Source organism: Denticeps clupeoides, chromosome 8 (assembly GCF_900700375.1).
Source record: "Denticeps clupeoides chromosome 8, fDenClu1.1, whole genome shotgun sequence".
In the NCBI taxonomy this organism is placed as follows: Eukaryota; Metazoa; Chordata; class Actinopteri; order Clupeiformes; family Denticipitidae; genus Denticeps; species Denticeps clupeoides.
Genome location: NC_041714.1, coordinates 9,755,555 through 9,781,015, shown reverse-complemented (window position 1 = coordinate 9,781,015; position 25,461 = coordinate 9,755,555). Strand labels below are relative to the sequence as shown.

Sequence of the window (25,461 nt, the reverse complement as noted above, 5' to 3'; positions counted from 1 at the left end):
TGACTCCACAATTACATGAAATAAAATCTTTGCAGTCCATGTAAATACCCTGGAGTGGAATGAGTGGAGCCAATTTAAATGGCCACCATCCCCCTTCTTAAGACTCGGCGTGTTTTGAAGAAAACAGAGGAGAGAGGGATAATTGCGACAGCGAGGGATAATTAAGCGATTGTGACCGCCGTGTACGTGAGCTGTCGCCCCGATCCGGACAGCTGTCACGCTCGGCGACACAAGCCCACGCGGACAGGCGCCGTCGACTTTGATCTGGGCTCATGCATACGGAATGAGGTCAGGACGTGGTCATTAAAGAAACCCGCCCCTGCCGGGCCATGGAGCACAGTAAAGGCAAAAAAGGGAGGCGGCCGCCACTTCTGACAATTCGACATTTGCAGATACACAAACGACGTGAGGGTCACACAAATCATTTACTTACTAAAGAAAAGGGGGTAGCATGACTAGCTGACCTATATAGTGGTTAAGAAAGCGCATACATCTTTCTCATACGTGCGTTTCCCTGAGGGGGCAAAAAAAAAATGTAATGACAGGCATCAGTCATTAACCAAAAAACTGAACATCTAATTTCGACACACATGCAGTGGTCTTATATTCATTTTACTCAATGATGGTGCTGTCTACATGAAGTCTTGCAATCCCATTTAAAACAGACTAAAACCGCAGTGTAAACTAACCAGGTTGCTGTGTACCTCACTCACATCTAATTTGCCTCAGTATTAGGAACTAAATGGAACGAGCACATTTTTTTGGTTCAAATGTAAATGAAAACTTACCGCATCAACCTTGGGCTTGACCACCTTCATAAATGCCCCCCGAGCGTCAGCTTCCGCCTGTTCTATTCTGGTGACTTTCCTGGAGTCCAGGAACTTCAGGTGCGGCATCTTGTGCAGCACAAAGTACCTGAAGAAATCATGAGAAGCAAAAAAAAAAATTCAATGATGGAGACAAGCAGCTTATTGGGTGACAATAAAGTCGCAGCAATGATCAAAGCCACAATATTAAATATTACACTACGTGTTACACTATTTATTTGAAACTTGAATAAAAATGCAGCTATTTTATTCAAATAACAGTGATTTCAATTTGTCACACAATTTGTCACAAAGAAGCTTATGAACGGATATTAAAAGTGAAAACTTGTTTACGGCACAAAAAACATTAACAACGTAAAATATCTGCTCATAGGTAATCACCTTCAAAGAAGATAAAAATAAGTCCAACATGCAAGCAGACAAAACAGACCTTATTTGACAGGCTTGTCATTTTGGCAACATCACAGCCATCTTTCTTACTTTTTTACCCCCAGGCTTTCAGTGAGCTGCTATCTTTCATTCAGAGGGGGTTACAAATGACAGTAGATAATAGTGGGAATGAGGAGACGACAACAGATTGTGTTCGCGGGCCCGGGCTGGAACAGAGGAGGCAGCGCGCCGGGCCGAACTTCAGACCACGGATGGGCGGTGAGTGCGAAGAGACGGGCGGCCTCACGGATCCGTGCGCTGCTCTCACGCGGGCAAGGTGACAAACCGGGGAGGGTGACAAGGATGGTGAAGTTACGAAGCCGCGCCTTTCATCGCCAGCGCATCACAAATGATGGGGTGGTGAACTGGTGCCTTTTAGGAAATGCCCGAACAGCACAAACACACTAAACATTCAACACTAGACCAATAAAGTTTTTGGCATTTAAATGGACAATGTATCCTACTTTGTCATTGTAATAGAATATTAATAATATAAAACAATAGTTATAATACATAAAATAAATAATAAATACAGACATTCCATTATTATTGTATTTCCTTCTGTTTTATGCATATGGGAATTTTTGTTACAGCTGTTCCAGAAGAGGTTGGAAACCACCTGTCAAACTGGGCATAGTAACACATTATCCGACACATTAACCTACAATCAACAAGATAAATGAATACATTTACAAAATACTATCCAAAGATGTTCCATTATTGTCATCTATTTTATGCATATGCACACTTTGCACACAATTTGTTTCTTCTGTTGCGGTGGAGGTTGATTCAAAATTCAAAATTAAAATTTTATTTGTCACATACACAGTCATACTGCGACTGCTATATACCTCAATATTACAAATTTTGCAAACATAACCAAATATTACACTTTTATGTTTTTAACATAAAATATGGGTAACAGGTAGGGTGAAGGTGTGCAAATGTGTAAAGTGAAAGTAAAGTAAAAAAAATTGTGCCAGATTCTGGGGGGATCGAGTCCAGAAGTTATTGAAAGTGCATTAAAAAAATTATAATAACCTTTCAAACAATTCACAGTCCAAAATATACACTAATAAAGATCTTTAATCACCCATAAGGTCAGTTATGATAAGGCATTTTACTAAGCATTAAAACTATCATCTGAGGATGTTCTAATATGGTTATTCTGTCTTTTATGCTAAGCGTGAGCGCACTTTTGTTACTGCTGTTCCAGTAGGGGCTGGAAAGTGCCTGTCAAACTGTGCACTTTTTCTTCCCCCTCCACAGACACAGATTTCAGGCCAGATAACGGCGGCGGAGTGGAGTGTCTGAACAACACGAGCACTGAGAAGCAGCGGGTGGAGTGCCGGGTTGCATTCGGCGCAGGGAGGACGTCCATCCTTCACTGGAGACAGGTGACAGCGCCTCCCCGGCTCGGGCCGTATTTCTGTAACTCGAGCCCACACAAGTAAACAATGATGAATGGGCGCCGGGAGCCGTGCTGAAATACGGCCATGCGCATTTATGCTTTTCCATTTCATTTGGCTAATTGAAAACGGAGGAGAGAGGAGGAGGGAGGTGGGTGATATTTCACGGGCCGCCCCCGGGCGCAAGGCCGGCACTCTGGGCTCTTCGTTGCCCAAGGCTGGTCCTGCCGTGACCTACACGCTGCCTAACCTTGTCAGACATGAAATCTGCATCGTGCTCCAGTTGATGTATTACCGCGTGACACATTATGAATATTACATCACAAATCCACAGACGCTGTCAATCAGGAGGAGAATGCCCTTTCTCAGGACTAAGTGAAGCGTGGGAGGTGCTGCGAGTCGGGGAGTCGTCTGTAGAGTAAATGATTAATACCGCACACATGGCCAGAGAGCCCTGCACTTACGGCCGAGAAAGACAAAAGGAGGTTTTCTTTCCCGCACTCGGCCGCGTAGCGTGTTGAAAAACTCGCCGGTAAGCGGCGGCCCTGATCGTTTATGCATCGTTTCCTCTTGGACTGCGGCAGCGAGCTACATTCCTCTGTGGTGATCACAAGTCACTCATGAAATCGATTTCTGCTCTTCGCAAGTCAGAGAGACGCGCACAGACACACCTTTTAAATGGAGCGCAGCTATAAATATTTTTAAATACGTGTGATTCATGATGATGCACAAAGCTGTAGAAGGAATGAAAGGATAGGTCGCACATACAGTCTAGTAAACATGGATGGACCCCCAAAATGGAGTTAAAGTTGTGGCTGAAATGATTAGGCTGGTGGTTTTGTTGGTTTCTGATCACTGTACATTCAGTATTAGGCTTCACACAAGATTAACTCTCTGCTCAATGACACAAGGGTTTGGAAAGGGAATCAAACGCACGATTCTGTAGCTTCATACTTCGTTTCCCAAAGCATCATTACTCATAATACTCACAATAAATAAAAGAGTTTAGAGGCTATATTTACTGATTACGGGGGAATGTGACACTCGCCTGTATCTTTGGTAGTCATCGTCATCTTTGTCCAGGCTCACCAGCTGGTTGGGGCAGGCCTCATTTCCCAGCAAGCTCAGGTACTGCAGCGAGGGCGTCACTTCCCTCAGATGTTCCAGCAGAGCCTCGATATCAGTGATGTGTCAAAAGGTCGAGGGTTAAGGACCCAAAAAAATTGTTAATGACATTAGCATTTATCACCTAGCTTCTTCCTGTGCCTCCGACAAAAAAAAAAAAAAAAAAAAAAAAACCCACACGACATCCTCAAATTTACCACCGGCCTCACAGGCAAGCCAGGAGCTATTGTGTGCCGGGTACACTAGGGGCTAAATCTAAGGCAGGGAATCTGGCATATGCACAGAGAATTTGGCTGCTTTCTTAGCCCTTGTTTCTTTCCTTCATTGCCTAGGTGTCTTGGTGCAGCGCATTAAAAACATTGACATAATGATGGATGCCCTGTGGTGAAAACAGTCAGCAATTCCCAGAACCACGGAAACTTTTTCCTTTTTTTTTGTCTTTTTTTTTTCAAGAAACAAAACAGGCACTTTCTCGAGCGTGCACATCACCGATACATTCGCTTCATTGGAAAATCGAGCCCCGGCGTGTCAAAATACAACCGCACTCGATTTGAAAATGGCACCACACCACTACTGGGTGTAAATAATTGGCCCATTAGCATGTGCCGACCACTCCTCGACAGAAACCGGGCTTTTTGGGAGTCTGACGCGCTCTTGAAGGAGGCCCGTTGTTTAATGCACCATTACCATGCAGAAGAATGGATGGGGGGGGGAGCAGGGAAGTGTGAGACAATGTTAAACTCGCTCTTAAACTCTGGTCTCCCCCACCTTACTGATCAAAGCACCATGGCGGGCAGCAACTCCGTTACTCCCCGATCCTGCAATTCTCACTGGATCGCTAGTCACCAGCAACACACCCAGATCAAGACAGACACATATTCCTACAAGGAAAACACTGTCATTCTTACAGTGAGATGTATGCTAAATGTTGTTAGATTATATATATTTTTTATTTATGTGGACAGACATTTCATACAATCTGAAACAAGCCTCATAGTGGACTCTGGGACTGCAGCAGACTGGGTGTTAGAATCTCCCCCACTAGAGGTCACCACGGCACAAAAACCATCCACGTCAACACAGGGATCCGTACAGATATGTTTAGGCTGTTATAGATATTAAATAAGTACATTTGGTTTAAACAGGACCCTAAACAGCATCATGGCAGTGAGGGATGTGAGGTGGTGTGGTGCAGTACTTACCCTCCTTTCTATTTGGCTATTTTTCTTCATTCATTGCCACTGCACTTGGAATATAAAAGGCACCAGTAGGCTCTGTCTGAAAGGATATTTGGTTCTTATTGAGTGTTAGGGTATGGAGGTGTGGTAACCTGGGCAACCCGAGGTCATTTCCGAGGAGATTGTTGTCCACAATCAACTCTTCCAGCTCACTGAAGTCTTTCAGCCCCGCCAGTGACCTACAATGATAAGGCAACAGGAAAAATGATATAGCACTAAATCTGGGGGAGGCCATTATGTGGAGAAATAAATATTTCAGCCTGCTTCTATTCAGCGGCTGGAATGGTTTGGGGTTCGGCGCTGTCAGGCCTGGGTGAATGACAAGAATTAGAGTCTGTGAGATCCCCTGGCATGGCGCGGCATCCTTCCCAACCTGGCAGGATGAAGGATGAGGGTCACTTGTGAGTAGCCAGGATTCAAAACAAAAGGCTTCAGAAATGCAGGAGCGCGGGATGAATCTGTCAATGTCTTGTGCCTTCAGGCACCCAGCTTTGCCTGACCCTAACCCTCCATTCCCAAGATAAATAACTCTGTCACAGCTCACCTTCACTCCCTGGACACAAATTTAACTTGTCATCCATCATTTTCAGGGCAGGAAGTGTAACGCGCTTTACAAATGCAATGGATATGAACTTTTCTAAGCTGTTACTTTATGATGTGATAAAAACAGCACTTTTTAACCAAAGTGTAAAGGGGTCAGGATTATTTATTTATTCTGCTTCCCTGACCCCTCCCGCTTCCTCCCTCCCTCTGTGAAGCTTTCAGATGCTGTGACCCCTCCCCCACTGAACATGATTGAGGGTGGTGTTCGGTATAATGTCGGGGGCCTTCCAAAGTTCAAGCTGTAGGACGCGCACAAAGCCGGGGTGCGTGGCTCCTAATCCTCACAAATGGCAGAGGCCGCCAACCTACAACATTCATGTGTCCGCCGTGAGTTAATTGACATTTAGGTCTGTATTGATAAAAAAAAAAAAATAATAGGAATGACCTAAACCTCATTTTTATATCATGTAGCAAAACAGACATACAAAGTAAAAACTAAATCTAATAAAAATAATATTATATAAATAAATTAAAAAGACAATGGCAGAGAAATGGCCTGAAATTACAACATATATTTATATAAAAAATACATAAAATAATATGTGAAAACCGATTTTAGGGAGACAGACAGACAGATAGACGGACAAATATGTAATGAAGAAATAAATGAATACATTAACGAATAAATGAATATATAAATGATTTGGACTTTGCCTTCTTAGTTGAAATTCGAGTGGATTCAACACATTTCCAGGCAGGCCTGGAACGTCATTATTCATAATAGGGTGGTAGTAACCTAGTTGGTAACACACTCGCCTACGAACCAGAAATCCCACTTACTGCCATTGTGTCCCTGAGCAAGACACTTAACCCTAAGTTGCTCCAGGGGGGGACTGTCCCTGTAACTACTGATTGTAAGTTGCTCTAGATAAGGGCGTCTGCTAAATGCTGTAAATGTAATTCTGCACAGAGAATCTCGGGCTGTGTCACGTAAATCCAGCACTCTCATCAGGACAATCTGCGCGTGCTCCACAAAGAACCAGCAACCGAGGCCACAGGCCGAACGGGCAGGACGTGAAGTGAAATGGCAGAGCGTGAAGAGGCTCGGAGAGAGCGACACGCCTTTTCAAAACACCCCCTGGCCCCGGCTTAAAAATTTCACCTTGCACACCCCGCCCAACACCACCGGCGCCACATACAACAGCATCGCTGCTGCATTCCACCTGTCTGCCGTGGCCATTTATTAGCTGCTTAGCTAAAAGCGGCCTGCGCTGCTCGGAGGGGGGGCTTATTAATTGTTGTTTTCGTGTCGCCGCCGCTGCGTGCACTCTGTGATTTAATCAGCTAAATTCACAGCCAAGCGAGAGAGACCGAGGCGCACTCGGCGCGGCGTACGGAAGGCGAGCGATAACAGCCTGGCGCCGCTCGAGTTCAACGGCAGAATCTGGGCCCGTTATTCTCATACGCTGCGCTGTAATGAGTGTCAAAAAATACTTCCTGCAGAAATGCCAATGGGCAAAATTAAGCTCTGTGCGTGTGTCTTTGCACCTCAGGCAGCACACAAAACAACAAAAAAAAAACATCAGCACATTTAGAAGCTTGTAGAGGTTCCAAACCACCTGACCAACACTGTTCTCCCCACGGGGGACCTGGAGCAACCTGCAAATTTTCAAGAGAAGTCTTCAAGCTCGCACCACAATGACAGAACATCACAATGCGTTGAGGTCTGTCTGATCCATGGTGAGACGAAGGAGGGGGCTAGGGGGGCGGGGGTAGATTTAATAAGCCAGACCAATAAACCCACTTCTTGTTAAGATAATTATCATCAAAACTCACTGGCACAGATATCATATTTCATGATCCTTGCTTGCAGAGAATTGCACTCCATTCAGTTATGTCAGCGTGCCAAGAGAACCATGAAAGAACAGTGTTCACTCGTCCCGTTATTCTAATATTAAGTGGAGACTATGTCTATAATGTTATTCTACGTAAACAAACTGGACACAGTATTTGTGGTCAATTTATTGTACTTATGTAGCAATTTAATTGTTTGCTCCCTAGCTCCCCCTACAGTTTGTCCAGTACAATTAATTTTTACACCATTTTCATAAAGCGCCAATCGCTTACTAATCACTAGAGATATCCGACAGTACAAACAACTTACTTTTGTATCAAGTAGTGCAAGTAGAAAAGTGTTTTTACGAAGTTTTTTGTGACAAATTCACAAAAGCTGCATTGACAGAATGGAACAGGCATTCACTCCTCTATATTACCAGTCAGTTTGCTATCCAAACAATTAAGAAACTGATATTTTTATGGTTTAACCAGTGGTGATCACATACTTTTATAACAGTAACTATATCATCGTGTACTTCAGATTAGCTAGATTTCCATTAATTTATAGTTTGGTATGAGCTTGGATATTTGTGATTGATTCTGATATACCGGCAAATGACTTTTTTTTTTAAACACTCCACTTCATGTCAGGTGGTCCTTTAGTTCTCCAGCCAATACCATCACTTACTCATTCACCAAGCAGAATAACACATGTGCAATTAAACACAAAGCTCATCCATTTTCAATACTGTCTGTATAGCAATATTGAAGAAAGGCATCTGTAATTAGCGCGAGACAAAAAGCCTGGGGGTCAGCAAATTGAGGTGCCTTCAAACAATGGTCACCTTCTGCACTTACAGCCACCGCCAACACCGTAAACGCTACATTAATCACCGGCTCAATTCTGTCAGGTCTTCTGCCCCAGCGCGTAGGCCTGTAAAAACAAATCACTATGCAGGCGTCCTCAAAAGAAACGTAACCAGGAGAGCAGGAGCACTGACACTGACACGGAGGCGGGCTGACAGAGACGGATGGATCGATGGACAAATAATAATGCGGATGCGCTGATTGATAAACTGCTGCTGACATCAAGGAGCGGATGGGGGGGGGGGGTCTGTGATTATTGGTCGAAATGTCAGCAATGGGTGGTTTCTGCGGCTGACTCTCTGGGTCACATGCCCGCTGCGGCTGAGTGGTAGGAATGCATACAGACAGAGAGAGAGAGAGAGAGAGAGAGAGATGGCACAAAGGCTAGAAGACAGGATCTGTGCTCTTCATTTTTTTGAGTAGGTCCTTTATGTACGAAAGGGCATCACATGCTCTTACTTAGGCCCTGAAAGGCCTCTTTTATTATCCAATAGCACCAAATCGCAAAACAAGAGGTTCCCATGTAGAGGGGACGCATTCGAGAGAATCTGAAACTTTAGATCCTGCTCATGTGCAATTACTGACTATCTGCGTGTGCATTATCAGCATCCTTACATTTCTCCCATTCAGCGGGGCCCTTCCTATTCATTAGCTGCATGGCTTTGATACGTTTCACCTCTGCCGGTGCCATTCAACTCCTCTTCGCTCGCTCCGGCGCTACAAGGCCCCTCTCACGCTCTCCCCGCCGATCCCTAATTTCTCCAGCAGCTCTTTGAATCCCCACTGTGTCGGAGCTGACAGTCATGTTTCAGATGGGCCTTTGATATTCCTCTTTTTCATATCCTCCGCCCCAGCGGCCCGCCTGTGTGTCTGTGACCAATTGTGGGAACAGAGGTCCAAGTGCAGCCATATCAGGCCACGGTTCTGGGCCCATGTGAAAGCACATGACTGGGCCGCCAACTCATTTAAACTTCAAGTCAAAACATGACTCAGGGCCGTCATTAAGCAGCATGGCACTGGAGAGGGTTAACACAAACATCTCACACTCAGCGTATGAAGAAGATGAGACATTTCCCCTCTGCACCCACACAATATTTCATGTATACATAAAATAAGGTGGTATTGTGTTTCACCACCCAAAAAAAAAAACTAATACCCCCACCCCAAGGCCCGACTATGAAGTCTTAGCAGGAAGTGTCATATCAAAGGCGTCCCCAGGGTGGAGAGAAAGTTTTCATCTCTGGGAGACAGAGGAGGCTTGGGAATGACAGGCAAACTGACACACTGTTCAGGGGGCAGAAGATAAATGATAAATGTGTGATGAATTGTCCAATGCTGGAGGAGCAGCAGGTCTCAGATGCGTGTAACAGACCGGCTGCCTCGCAGTAGAGACTGTCTGCCAAGATAAGAGCATGTAATGAACAGGAGAGAGGGGAAACGTAGCAAAGCATGTATTCTGACCAGATTTAATAAACGTCTTGTATGGCAGTGGGATTAGGGACTCATTAGGTATGAGGCATTGAAGAATATGAATGAAAGAAATACATATGAAAACACCAAATCCAGTGTGTTTCCTAGGATGAAATTAAATAAATGATGTAATTCAATCATTCATCAGACGCCCTTATTCAGAATGACTTACAGTAGTTACAGGGACAGTCCCCCCCCCTGGAGAGACTCAGGGTTAAGTGTCATGCTCAGGGACACAATGCTAGTAAGTGGGCTTTGAACCTGGGTAAGCTGAGCTATCATCAAACATGACAATGAACCCAATAATGGTTGGTTAATTTGGAAACTCAATTAAAACATATTACCATATTGTTCTGAATCGAAACACTTGTGGTATTATTTCTGTAATATTTTTCGGTAAATTAGATATTAGACTATATTTTATTTTGTTGTTTATACTGTTGTGCTCGATAGACATCAATGACCAGAATCAAAAATCTTGTATGTGTTCCCTCTTTTACTTGGCCAATAAACGTTATTCTGATATAAGACGACACTGAACATAACAGCCTTTTTCAAGTTTAATTAGGGAGGAAATTAAAAAACTATTTATATTAGGTTAAATATTATAATTGAGACATATTAGATGTGGTGACACATTTCTAAGGTAAAAAACTGAATATGTTTGCATTAAAAGGAAGTGACAAAAACACCATCACACAACGCAAAAAGACCATCACACAACGTCCAGAATACCAGACTGTCTGGTTCAGATGTAATGGTCATTGTTTAGGCAACATTACAGTGTGTATTCTGGGGGTGCGTCTTTGAATGTTGAAGTGGTAAAGTGGACAGTCTACAAAAAATTCATTAAATTTCATACTCTGTGAAGACACCACAACACCAGAGCAGGTCTGAAAATGACCCTGCAAAAGACAAATTACAGACAGATCTGTATTCCCTCCCACCATCAGCCCACATACAATTCTGTTTTCAATCTTAAAAAAAAAAAAAATCACAATGGCTCTGGGCTGCCAGGGAGCTGTAAATCTCGCATGCTGCTGCATTAGGGCCGGCCATTATCTGGCCTTAATCTCTCAGACCCTTCACTGCTGCAGCTCGCAATATGTCACCTACCCTCAGGTGGCAGCAATTTAAAGATCACACATGTAGGGGGAAGCTGTCCCAGGATGCATGTCAATTTACATGTGTTAAAGGTCTTACAGATAAATCCTGCTGCTTAATGGAGCCGAGCAAACACTCAAGAAATCTTCTTTTGTTGTTGCTGTTGACGCTGCTGCAGATACAACATGACAAAAAATAAAATATATTAATATCACAGAAAGAAGCGGCACGGTGCACAATGTTGGAAAACTTAGCTCCACAGCACAGTGAAGTGGGGTGGTGCTGGATAATCATAAACCAGGGCAAGGCTGCGGCTCAGTTGTTGGGGTGGGGCCGTGTGTATGTGAGTGAGTGTGTGTCAGTGTGTGTGTGTGAGTGTGTTCCGGAGGGTGGGAGTGGGGTGGAGGCTCGGCCCCGCTAACGGAGGGGGGTTTGAATTATAGACTGCCTCTCAAGATTCACAGCTCTTGGTGGTAGGAGGTTAATATTCTCACATGTCATTAGGTCTGCTGGCTCCGCTGATGGCTCATTGAATCAGGCAGCAAATTATTTCCTCATGCTGCAGAGGACAGCGCACTTCAAAGGGAACGGGAGGCTGGGGTCAGGACGGCTCTCCGCTTTGATTAATGACTGGGATCAGCCGAGGTTGCCCGTAAGGTAGGAATGTGACTGAGGCTTTTGACAGGCCTGACTTTTTAAGCTGGATTTGACCCCGGCCCTAGCAAACTTTGTTTCCAACCGCTGCCTCTGACTGACCTGATGGGCCCTGTCAGGGAAGTCGTGGACCTTGTGGGCTGTGTGTTAGCCAGCGCCTGGGCTGTCTCAGTCGCTCGATGTCTATCTCTTCCAAAGGCCACCTCATTCCGAGCAGGGGCTGTGTGCTATCGGGGGACAGACCCAACCGGTGGCTTCCCAGATCCCAGCCAGCCCGGTAAAACATGACAAAAACGTTCTGCACAGATAAAATAAATGTTTGATATCCATGTGATATTAGAGGTTACATTATGTTAAAAATAGTAAACAATCTTTTAGTCCATGCAGATCAATTAAAGGCACATTACCGACACAATAACTAGAGCGGTACCAAATATTGTTATGTCAAACCATATCACACATATGTATAAGCGGTATACATACACTTCTTACAATAATTTCTTCTTCCATCGTTCCAAATGAACGCACCATTTTTGGACATGATGGTGTAATAGCACACTTAAAAAACGTGCCTCATGTCTTCTTTTTTTAAATATTATTATTAATCATGACTATGCCCATCCCTGCATAACAAATGCACTCCTGATTCTGTGCACCAGCTCTGAAAATCAATTTTTGTTCTGTGCAGATGGCCTCATAGTCATCATTTTCCTGCTTCTTCATGGGGGAAATATATCTTGATCCACTTAGAGTGCAGATAAATGCTAATAAGTAACAGCAATGACTATAAAACACTACAAACAGAAATACAGTGTGGGGCATTCCACGTCATAAAAGTCTCCATAAATCTGAGGCAGGAGAGCAGAACTTCAGCATTCCTTCCATCCGCGAAAACAGGAACGAGTGCGCTCCCCTGATTAAAGAGAGCCAAGCCGGCGTAAACTTCCTCGTGCATCTCCGCAGGATGCACCATAAGGTCGGGGACGGCCAACTGTCGGGTCGCGTCCACGTACGCCCGGGCTGTGCAATATCAAATAATCACAGGAAGCCTGTCAGTGCGGAGGATGATTGATGACGCTGCTGCCAGGCAGCCCCACTGCCCACAGGCCACAACCATTCCCATCTAATCCCAAAAAGCCACATGAAAGCCATCTGAGACAGAGAGGCAGGCGGATGCCTCATTTGCAATTACTAAATCCCCGAACGAAAGCTTGAAAGAATCCGGTCTTTATCCCCACTATGGTACTAAAAAGAAAGAAAGAAAGAAAATCTTAATTTCTTTACTATTAGTGTAAAATGCAATCATCTGATTATTTAATTGGAAGCCAACCTCGGGCGTGAGCGGCAGAGAAAGGATTAGTGGGCACCACCTGGGCTGTCATTCTCCTGGGCACCATTACAAGCTCCTTATTAGTTTTTACTCTGCAGATTAAAATGCGAGAGCAGCAATCTTTGATCTCTCACTCGCTGACACAAATCCTTTCAAGCCCCAACATTTTTCTAGTAGGTAATTAGTGCTAATTAAAAGGTTTCAAGCAGTCGGCGTGCCGCTCTTCCGAGCTCCCTGCATCTTGCGGATGTGCACGTTGTTTAAAGGCATCCCAGGAAGATCACAAAGACAACTTTAATGCAAAAGTCATTTAAATAGTCTTCGTACCTGACAAAGAATCGCTGTAAACAAGCGTAATTAAACTCAATGACTCAAAATGTTTTGAAACAAACCGCAAACCCCAACTTCACTGATCTGCCTCACTTTTGCCTGAGTAAGGAGAACAAACCACTAGAAGGCCAAAAAAATTCATTAGCCATAAAGCATACACACGAAACAAAACAAATGAATATGTCCGTAATTCAGCAGAGTGCTCTGGTTTAACAGCCATGCATTCAACACAGGCACGGGCTTTGAAAACTACATAAATATATGAGGTAGATCCACCCAGACCCTCATTGGGCTGTTATTATAACAGAATTAGCCGCCTTTGCAGCGTATCGTTAAGGAAATTTAAATGTCAGGTATTGAGATGTCTCTCCATGTCATGCCACCCCCCAAAAAAGCAATATCATTACGCAGCATTACCAAAATGATAATTACATAATCTCCACATCAAAATCTGTCACACATGTGATAATTAGACACATATTCAAACCAATTAAAGCTGCTTTCAGGCCAACTCTCCAGGCGGTGCTATCACGGGGCAGGGGCTGCTAATGTAAAGTACTTGCTGCGAGGAACGTCTGTACACTCAGGGGATGACGTTCAGAGTGAGTGTGAAGTGGTCTCTGACAGTCCAAGATGGCCAAAATGACAATGATGACATAAAAAAATCCCTATAGAATTCTTCCGAGACTGAGTAGGAGATATTATTTTGTGTGTACACTAAGAGAAGTTCACTAAAGTGACCTCAGTCAGGTAGCTTCCTTTAAGCCAGATAAAATATAAGCCACCAACATGAATGCATCCAAAATTCCTTTCTAATGTGCTATTTTGTGTTTATAAAACCTCAATATGAAAATTGTATTTCCAGGGACACTACGTTGCAGTGTGACTCAAGGCACTGCTGGGGTTGCACTCCTGCAACTCGCTTCTGCAGGTGCAGAGATAAAGGCGGCCTGAAGAGGCTCATCCTGTGTCCTGTTAGGGATTTCAGATGCCGGTGGGGGTGACGTTACTACACATCTCGCACCTCCTGAAGCTTTATCATCTGTACCGATAAAACAGTAGGAAACACATGAGAATTTATTTACTCAGCAGTGTTTTGAACAGGAGTACACATATTTAGTATTTAATACATAGATACATGTTCAAAACAGCTAAAGTGCGATGATATAAACCACAATGAAAAATTATTTAATCTACAATCCGCCTGTAGCAAAACGGTTCTACTAGTGGTCAGTTAGGTAGCTGATGCTAGTCAAATAATGCAGAATCAAATGCCTCACAGCCAATCAGGAAGTACAGGCAGAGATAAAGGCAACAAAATAAATGCATGTGGGTGAGTATAATGCCATGTTGCTGAAGTGGCTCTCTGGGAAGAGGCTTATTCTGATACTGGCCTCATCCTGTTAACAGAGTGAGAACAGAAAGCCACGCTGAGTTTTTATATGGAAACCCAAAGCCCTGAGCTCGGCTGCTGAAGAAATGGCGAGCCGAGCCCCGAAAAGGCTTGGGTTTTGATGAAATCCAATCCCTTATTATGGTGGGGTCTGTCTAGAGCTGGCGTGTAAGCACATCAGCGCCGGTGACAGCATGTTAACAAACGATACTTGTGTTGAGTGTGGAAAATGACTTTAGGCCACTTCCAGGCTGGTAATGTGGCCCTCGTACCCTGTGATATTAAAGGCAGAGGCACACATCTAGGTCTGCCCACAAGAAAATGAACGTCCAATCATCAAACAGCACAAGACATGGCATGGCTGCTTACTGTCTTTTGGGTCTTTTGAAGAGACCCTTGGCAGCACATTGACATGACAGTTAAAAAGCACTGTCTGTACAATGCTGACCACTAAAGCTTCTTGATTCTGCTCTCTCTCATATACACACACACACACACACATGCACACCTCACTGCTCCATTACTTTGGTAAAGCAAGCCTCATTAGAGCAGGCAAGTCTAGTCAGATCTCCGTAATTCTATAGAGGTGAATTGCTGTCAACATCATTAAGCGTCATTTGCCCAACTCTGTTCACTTACTTATGAAGTGTTCTTTATTGTGTAATGATCCAAATCTCTTACAAAATCGCCCACTTCAAAGGCCCTGTGGGACGCACCACCCATGCAGTCAGTCGACATGTCAGAGGCAAAGATCAAATGGAGCTCATAATTACAGACTGTGGCGGTGTGTGTGTGTGTGTTTGCCCCTTTCCCTTTTAAACAGGCCTCTTGTTTACTCTCCCCTTGCAGGTGACAGTGATGCTGGAAACATGGAAAAAGCTAAATCTGAAGAGAGAATTAAATATGCACAAGTAGCTAGTTAAATGGGAGGGGGGGGGGGGGGGGGGGATTATTCACTTTTTTCCATGCAATATGTCAGTAAAAGATTTTTAGAATCCAAGCCTGATTTACCAAAAAAGCATCCCCTGTAACACCCTTCATAACAGGCGCAGTGCCGGGAGGATGATGCGTGGTGTTTGGCCTGTGCCAGACACAGTGCCGAGTTGGACCCAAGAAGCCCCGTTTTGGGCTCATCAATGCTCTGCCCAGGTCCTGATTCCTCTGTTTTCCGCTGTTTTCCTCATGCTGTGCCAGTCGCAGCCATTGAACAGCAGCACTATCGGAGCTGCTACAGGCCTGTGTGACTCACCAGTGCATAAGTACAGCATGTTCTTCACTTGTATGGCCAGTTGTTCTCATTTACGACTTATTTAGGGTGAATAGTGTCTTTCATTAAATCTACACCAAAGGCCAAAATGTGGGGCCCTTTTCCACCAAGGTTATAACAAGAAAACATTAGAAATTACCAAAAACAAACGCAAGCAAAGAGTTTTGAAGTAGATTGTAACAACATACATACACTGCATGCCTTTGGAAATAACTTTTGTTATAACAAGAAACCATTAGAAATAACCAAAAACAAATGCAAGTGAATAGTCTGAAGTGCAACCTAATAACATACATACATATTTGGAAATAACTTTTTGCCATGTTCACTTAGAGCTATATCATATAAATGCTGCAATGAAATCATCATATAAATGTGCAATGCAAAATGATTCACTATGTGTTTAAGAGGAAAAATAAGAGATTCATTAACACCTGACAATGCTCACCAAATTAACACCAATAACTCGCATATGGCATCGTTTATTCCCCAAAATTTTTTCTTTGTCATTGATAGAAATGATCAAATTTTGTCAATTTTTTGGGCTGTACTGTAAAGTATAAAACCTAATATTTTTTTCAATATATATTAATGTAAAAGAGATTTTAAAAAGTGCACTTTGTAATTGATTTATTCATGTTAGTTTTGTGTATAGAAATTATATTCAACCCATTAAAGATGTTTATTGGCAGATTAACCTATAATAACCAGGTATAAACAAGTTTAACAGTTAGCTCTGAGATGCTGTTGCCACGTCTACAGTTCAGACAGCCATGCCAAGAACTTTGCCGCTTAAAGATGTTCCCTCCATCTTGTGTTGGGGCTGGGGGTGGGAAGACCCCCTTTTGTGTGCGCGCCATTATGTGTCATGTGTGTGTATAGCCTCCTGCCTGGCTGGGACATTGAGCTGGGTCAGCAGGGGAGGATGCTTCTCAGGGTCCCCACAACTACAGTAAATCTTCAAACAATTTAGGCAAACAAAAGGCCACGGCGCGAGAGGAGAGGAAAGACACGGAAAAGCAGATGAATAAGCAACATCAATTACTGGGGGGGTTGACCTGCAAGGCCCCCACACCACGGCCCACATTTCACAGCCAATGGCGGCAGATTAGAGCTGACACGCCTGGAGCGAGAACACTGGCCCTCACAAGGTTCGCCCTCTGTGTTTGGATGGAGGAGTCGAGTGGAGAGGGAGATGAGGCAGCGAGGGATGGAGAAAGTGAGGGAGGGATAGAGAGCGAGATAGAGAGAGGCAGTGTGATGGGGGCTGAGCAGACTATGAAGTGGGGGGAAAAAAAATCACGCATAATAGATCCTGGTTTATTTTAAAGTGAGACAAAATGGCTCAATTTGAGCACTTGAAAATTGGCCGCCCTGAGGTACAAGAGGAACATGCGAGGGGACAAGCGCATCAGTCCTCTGATAAGTAGACTATAAGGGCGAACAAAGCCGGATGTCCAACAGGCTTAATGCTGAACCCCATTGCGGGACTGGGTCCTCTCTAAGGCTTGTTTCAGCTTGGACCTTCTCTGGAGAGGAGGCAACCCCGCCCCCCCCAGAAACCCTTTCACTCAGCCAAACGCATCTCCTTCACTTTGTACACAGACAATGGCAAAATAAACATGCAGCCCATATTTGTTCAACTCTTTGTCCCTTTTATTATTGTCCCTTTGAAGGGGAAATGCAAGGAGCAACGCAAGCAAACGCAGACGAAAAACATGCCAACTACCCAAATGTCCATTTATGGCCTTCTGTAAACTTGACCCCAACCAAAACATGCACAGGAAAACAGGAGAGTAACATATTTAGAGTGACTAATTATTGTAAATGACTAATACTGTGCTTTATCAATAACATTTAAAGATTAAAGCTGCTAAGAACGTCGCAAACAAGGTGACACATTTGCCAAACTTTTTCTTTTGGGTTTTCTCTACAATGAAAGGATGATGGTTAAAGGCAGAGAACACATTTCGTTGTGTGCAACGTGTGCCGTGCTGCAGTGTTTCACAATGACAATCACTTTACTTTTTTACTCTACACAATAGAGGATATTTCTGTCATACATATACGACATAATGCTTATTGGAGAGGCAATAAGCTCATGGTATAGATATATGCTGAAGCACCGTAGTGAAATATTACTTACTGAAGGGCCCTATTAGCCTGCTGCCCCTGCTAACTGTAAGTGGTAAAGTAATATAAAGGACATTTGAAGGCTGTCATTTGTGCAAACCATCATGTTTCATGTGGAAGAAAGAAGTCTATCATAATGTGTTTGACCTCACTAGCATTACACCCTAATGGGGTGCCGAATTCTTTGCCGTTGACAAGGTATTGGCAAACTTCAAACTGGATGATAATGCTGCCGTGTTTCTTTTGTCTGGGAATACAGGCAAGGTGTGCTGACACACATTTGACAAGGTATTAAAGGATGTGACCTAACATGCTGATCATATTGCCATGATGTGTTCTCTTTCACATGTGCAGAATATGTAAAGTACTAGAAATACATCTTCTTGTTTAGCAGTATTTTCAAATGTTTATATGGCAAATCATGACATACATACATTGTGTTCTATACTATAAATAAGTCCTTAAGTATTTATTTTAAATGAATAAATACATTGATTTGTAATGATACATCATAGTCATATCAGCCTATGGGATAAAGTGTTTGGTGTCTATCACCCAAATTTAGGAATTATTTTCATTGCTCTGATAATTCTCCCCTTGTTATTGCTAAAAATCCTTATAAAAATAAAAACAGATAGATCTCATTCAGGTCTTAAAAAAATATTATTATGTATACAGCAGACAATGTGAAAGAGTGGGGGTGAAATGCAGAGTGACAAAAAACACAAAATCTATTTCACCCTCCCCTCCTTTATTTTCCTACACATCCTCGAAAATGTAAATGTGCCACCATTTGAGGCGTAAAATACTAACCCTGAAATACTGAGTGGCAGAGAGAATTGCGGGTTATTGTACTGTCAAAATGCAAGACAGCTGCATGATGAGATACTGTGTTATTTAGACAAACTTAAGAGGCAAAGCGACATAACCCCCCTCTCCCCCCAGCACTCCCACCATCAGCTCTGACATGGACGCTCATCATTTCCAGGAGGTAGAGCACTTGCCATGAATTAGAGAGAGAGGTAGAGGGTAATCTCAATAAAAGGTGTGTAGACTTTGCTTTTTTAAATGTGCGACTTATTCTTGTGCTGTCCTCTGCTTTTGTTTATCTTAAATGTCCAATGAATGAATATCTTAATATTATTAGAATAATACAAATGTAATGTGCATTAAACATTTTGTTGTCATGCAGCTGTTATTTACACAGATAAGGACAATGTACAAGAACTATCAATACCTGACACCTCACTCTCACATGAAAGGACAAAGGATGCTTTCCACTTTCACCAATCATGAAATCCAATGAAAATAACAGCATGAGTGACTGGCAGATATGAGGCACTCCGGATTTTCACCAATGAATACTGTTGTCAAAGAGCATATTTCCATGAAACCGTCAGATACCCCTAAAAAGGAGAACATCACTGCAGATCACCACTGACTGATGCAAGTTTAAATAATATGTCACAGTGCTTGGCTGGAACCAGTGCTGGACTGCAATGTGCATATCTGTGCTCCTTCTAACATGGTTTGGAGTGAATTCCTCCATTTAATGTCATGCCTCTATGTGTAAATTTATCCCTTTTGTTCGTCATCCAAACATCACCAAACAATGACCCGACGTAGAACAGTCACAAACAGGGCAGCTTTATACAATCATACATAGGTGAAAACAATCAGAAAACTTAGCAACACAAAACAAACGTGAAACTCTGGTCCAAACACCAGACCCAGAGTAGCACCTTCCAGACCAGATCCTGACAGTACCCTCCTCCCTAGGAGGGTACACCCAAAGCAGTCCATGAAGAGGGCAGGAAATCCATATGGAGGAGTGGTGGCCAAAGCATGCACCATCCGTGGGGGACTAGCACCTTGTCCACTATCCCCAGACACCCCCGCCACTCCAGCCAGTCTCTGAAAAGCTAAATGAAACTCTGGTCCAAACACCGGACCCAGATCAGCCCCTTCCGGACCAGAGCCTGAAAGACACAAATACTGGTTTTCACAAAGATTGCTGCTTCGGTATTTGTATATCTTTTTCTCAGTTGTGTCTGTGGTGTATTAAAAAAAAATTCCAAGTGTTTTATAAATTTCAAAGGCAAAGATTTTTTTTTTGACAATGACATCAAGTTTATGCAAAGTGTCAATATTTGCAGTGTTGGCCCTTTTTTCCCAAACCTATGCAATTGACATTCTGGGCCAAATCCTGACTGATGCCAATCCATTCCTACATAATCAGTACTTGGAGTTTGTCAGAATTTGTGGGTTTTTGTTGGGGTTTAATCAGGTCTTACTGCCGTGTCATCTCGCAAAACCAAGGAGAATCAAACAATAATGTAGCCGAGGAGGACAACAGATGTTCGTCCGGGTACATTTCGTCCCCATCTCACAAGTGTAACTACGTTACAACACTGCTAAGGAAACAACATCGGAAGTCCGTGGTGAGTAATTGGCTAACCGGCTATCCACGGCTAAAAAAGAAAACAATACAGGTTTACACACACGACTAGGTAACACACGCCTCTTGAGGATTGACCACAGGTTCTCAAATGGATTAAGGTTGAGGGAGTTTCCTGGCCATGAACCCAAAATTTCAATGTTTTGTTCCCTGAGCCACTTAGTTCTCACTTTGGCCTTATGTCGTGGTGCTCTATCATGCTGGGAAAGGCATTGTTCTTCAACAAACTGTTCTTGGATGGTTGGGATGAGGATGTTTTGAACCATTTTTTGTTCATTGCTGTGTTCTTAGGCAAAATTGTGAGCCCACTCCCTTGGATGAGAAGCAGCCCCACACATGAATAGATAATAATTTCCCCAGATGCCCCAAACAATTTTAAATTGACTTAATCAGAGAAAAAGACTTTACCTCAGCAGTCAATCCCTGTACTTTTTGCAGAATATCTGTCCTTGATGTTTTTCTTGAAGAGAAGTGGCTTCTTTGCTGCCTTTCTTGACACCAGGCCATCCTCCAAAAGTCTTCGCCTCACTGTGTGTGCAGATGCCCTCACACTTGCCTGTTGCCATTCCTGATCAAGTTCTGCACTGGTGGCACTCTGATCCGAGAGCTGAATCATCTTTAGGATATGGTCCTGGCACTTGCAGGACTTTTTCTTCACAACACATAAACCTCTCTTTTTGAAGTTTTTAATGATCTGATAAATGGTTGATTTAGGTGCAATCATAGTAGCAGCAATATTCTTGCCTGTGAAGCCCTTTTTATGCAACACAATGATGACTGCACGTGTCTACTTGCAGGTAACCATGGTTAACAGAGGAACAACAATGATTTCAAGCATCACCCTCCTTTTAAAGTGTCCAGTCTGCTATTCTAACTCAGCAGGACAGAATGATCTCGCGTGATGCCCAGGGGACGCCCACATACGGCTGCTCAACAGTCGCCAGCCAGCAATTGCACCGCCAGGCCTGTCCCGCAGGGAACTCTTCTATCCAGCTTCAGTCGTGAACTCCACACCCCCTAGCAGGACAGCAGCGCTTGCACCAGCATCCCCGCCCACTGCCGAGAGTGCCCGTTTCATCCACCGGTACCAGCCCCCCGCACATGCCCCCCCCAACACTACCTACCACCGCCTGATGCACCGCACCCAACCCACTGCAAGCAGATACAGGCATGATCGGCAGCAGCCGGCCACCTGTTCCAGCACCCAGAAGCCGGCCTCCTGTGACATCAGTGCTGGGTGGCGGCTTGAGGGTCCTGACTCCCACTCTCCTGACCCTGCCTCCAGGAGAGCCCAGAGATGAATCCCGATGACCCTCTATTCTGTCTGTCTGTGTGCACATATCTGTTTATTATGTGTCAGTATGTGCTGAAGGGTCTAGTGTTGGGGGTGTCAACTGTAGGGCCTGTCAAAGCCCATTGAGACGTACTGTATGTGACTTTGGGCCATATAAGAAATAAATGTTGTTATTGTTGTAGTATGTCAACCCTGCTAACCTCTTCTCTTCCATCAGGTGGCAATGTCACAGCCAGAGAAGATGTCCCTGATCCATTGAAGCCATTCCAGGGCATGGTGGCCTGTCCACAAGAAGCCCTTGTGTCCAGCCAGCGAGGGCACTGCCCGTTAGTTTTTTTGGGGGGCGGCACTATGCAGGTTAGGGGCTCCTCCTGAAGCGTGCATGGGCAGGATCCTCAGGTAGCCAGTGAGGAGGGCGGGCCAGGTGCAGGCCTGGGTCTGCCTCCAGGGATGTGGCTGAGTTCCACAGTTCACTGCCTGCTCGTCCCAACGGACGCAAAAGGGGCTGAGATGGTAGGAGTCCTGCAATGCCCCTCACTTCCAGAGACAAGCCTGAGGGTCCGGGACCGCCTCCCTGGGGGCATCAGGGAGGGACGCTGCGATGGCAGGGACTGATCGATACTTACCCTTTGTCTTGCTTTCAGTTCCTATCCATTTCACACACAGCTTCGAGATGTTTTGAGTTTGTTTATGTTCCTTTTTCGGCTCTTGAGTCAGTAGTCTTTGTGTTTAATAAATCCTTGATTTCACCTCAATGTCCAGCTTCTGCACCTTAAGGCCATCTCCAGCCAGTGCTCGTCAACACTCTGACCTGCGTTAATGAGAGGATCACTTAAATGATCTCAGCAGGTCCTTTTGTGGCAGGGCTGAAATGCAGTGGACATGTATTTTTGGGGAAGAGAGGCTTTGCAATTCATCTGATCACTCTGACCACAACGTGAATTTATATTAGTCAATTATATTATGTTGTACGTAACTATTTTGTTCTTCAGCACTGCAAGAATTGCTTGGTAAATGCTCCACATGCTTTCTACACACTTGAGTTGCTGAATAATTACACTGGTGGTAGCATGCAGCAGATTTGGTTTTTTTTTTTCACCCCAAAAATAAATCACAAGGGAACACACACAAGTGTTTAGTGTCAGAATGATTATTCTTTATAGAAAGAAAACATGTCTCTTGGGGAAAGTTTAATTTCCCCCTGAACTGCAGATGGATTTTATATAAACTTTGTGCATTTGCTGATTCAAAAAGTCAACAGTGATGGCTGACTAGCCTAATAGAAGGGGAAGTGTATACATATTGGCATGAAAATGATAACGAACGATCTTCTCAGTCCATCTACAACATCTCATGTATATGGTGTAACAGAAAAGTCACCTTGATGTTAACCAGTTCAACGTCCTACGCAACAAAGAACAGCTGTGTAAATGTCACCAGCATACAGTTGCTGGGGATACTATGGGACATAGTGTGAAGGTCCACAACCTCCCAACATCCTAAACCCAGCCACTAATGTGCAGTACAACAGAGTAAAACTGCTTGTGCATTGGCACAAGATTAAAGGCAAAAACCAACATTAGTGATGTTAGAAAAGCATGGGGGAAAAAAAAAAAAGTGAAAGTGACTCAGGCTCTGGGCGCAGTCTCTCCGTGGCTCCCCTCCCTCCCTCATCCTCTTATTCCCTTCTCTTTTTTCCTCCCACCGTTCTGCAGAGCTGTGTCCTGACCTTGCTGCTTCCATGCCCCATCCATCTTGGGCTGCTTAGCCATTTCGCTGACTTCATACTGCGCAGATTAACACAATTCATCACCACAATCATCCTCGATTCATCACCCTTTCCAATGAATGTTTTGACATCCAGTTAATTTTCTGCTGATGATTTATCAAATTATAATTACCATGCTCTGAAGGGCTCATTTATTATGTTGATACATGATAATGATGCCAAAGTGGATTGAATTTTAAGTAAGTTCTTTGCGATTATAACATATGCGTTATTGTGAGTAATGTCATGCGATTTCGATTTTTACAGCCTAGAAACTCTTGGGACTTTACTGAGGTTATAATAATCAATGCAAAAAAGTCTGGTTGTTAATTCAATTTTTTCCTCCCCTATTCTGAACAAATTGTTTGGCCGGGGTGCAGGGTGCATGAAAAAGTTCAATTAAATTCAAGGCTCCCATCTAAGATGCACAGTAATTAAAGTGCTCACTAATTCAATCAAGGTCTGAGACTCAAGCCGCAGTGAGTTAGGCTGCTTCTTAATAGGTTACAGGTTATTTCGCACATACTGCCCACACGGGCACTTCATTAGCCTGCTGCTTTACAATTCTCTCCGCCTTCCTCCTCATTATTATCCTGCCTTATTAAAATCCAATGGTCAGCTATCTGTTTCTATTCCAGAAGCCTCAGCTGCCTCAATGCATCAGGTTACTTTTTAAGGGTAAGCCACCGACCCATGAGGGTACACATGGTTACAGGTGCAATGCTGTCCATGTCGATTTAAACTAGTGAAATAATAAAAGAGGTGCTTTCACTAATGAACAAAGGACTATATGTTTCACAATTAGTTAAGAGGGTTCAAAGTATGCTGGTGCAAAGAGAAGTATTAATATTGCTATGTTACTGCAAAAGGAGGCAATGATCAAAAAAGAAATTGTAATTAATTGATGCAAAAACTCTAAAATTATAGATGCATTATTCATATAGTATGTGAGTTGAAGCCTGACACATACAAAACTGTACATTAATTTGCTACACCCATAGCTTGGTTTGCATGATGTGGGCCTAAAGAACAATAACACTTATGTTGACTGTTATACTCTTAAATCCTCATTCTCATACACCATACATAAATGTGAACCATAATGTGTGCAGAATTCGGAATGAATAAAAAATACCTACATATTACATACATTATTGTTGACTAGCTAGCTAGCAGTGTTAGCTTGCTAGCTCTAGCTATTGTGGTCTTTGTAGCATGCACAAAGCTGTCTAATGTATGATTTCTAATATTGTAATGCATGCCATAAACCAAGTGTGGTCTATCTTCATATGAAGTCTTTATATTAACACACCCATGCCAGGCATATTTATACTCACTAGCATAATTAAATCCATAGTTCTGAAATCTATACTAAATCTCGCCCCTGTCCATGGAACAAACAAAACATAAAGCAAATATATTCATTTTTCGGGAAATTACAGTTATATTCTCCCTATACTCCGGCAGCATTACAGCTGGTGAAACATAAAAAAAAAACCTCTTGAGCCAAGAGAAAATGCTGCCTTGGCCCTTGTGTCTGAGCAGTGCATTCTGGGAGCAGATACAGGGGATCTCAGGAAGTGTGAAAGGTTATTGAATGCAGAAGAATTCTCCTGGTGGCAAATGCATTGTTTACAGCTATCCGTTTTTTCTGACTCTTTGCCCTTGGGCTGGGGCCCATAAACACCACTATCCCCACGCCCTCGCAGCACTGCAGCTCGTAATTGTGAGTCCCTCTTGGACGTCCCAAAAGTGAAAGATGTGTCTGGTAAGTGAGAGAGGTCAAACATGAGCATGGATATTTATTACACGCACTGCTACCAGATGGAGGCAGCTCATCCATCAAGTGAAGCTGTCACCTCGGTCACAAACGTTTCCCATAAAGAGGCTCGCTCTCTCCCCCCCTCCCTCTCCCGCTCAGGCCCAGGAAGTCCATCCGGCTACTGCGCATGTTTACCGGAAAACCGTCCACTTCCTACCCCCATC

At 43.7% G+C, this 25,461-nt stretch overlaps 1 protein-coding gene and 1 long non-coding RNA gene across 2 annotated transcripts in view; one reads left to right on the top strand and one right to left on the bottom strand.

Moving 5' to 3' along the window:
* The window catches only part of lrmda (leucine rich melanocyte differentiation associated), a 213,524-nt gene that overhangs the window by 71,031 nt on the left and 117,032 nt on the right, over window positions 1–25,461 (bottom strand). Inside the window, exons 3-5 of the mRNA XM_028989785.1 lie at window positions 5,081–5,207; window positions 3,714–3,853; window positions 789–915 (exon numbers count right to left, since the gene is read on the bottom strand). Of these exons, the coding sequence (XP_028845618.1) occupies window positions 789–915; window positions 3,714–3,853; window positions 5,081–5,207 (394 nt within the window). The remainder of the gene's footprint in view (window positions 1–788; window positions 916–3,713; window positions 3,854–5,080; window positions 5,208–25,461) is intronic.
* LOC114796006 (uncharacterized) lies at window positions 11,314–22,051 on the top strand. Its single transcript, XR_003750584.1, has 3 exons — window positions 11,314–11,505; window positions 18,901–19,000; window positions 21,211–22,051. It is a non-coding gene; the product is annotated as an uncharacterized LOC114796006 (long non-coding RNA).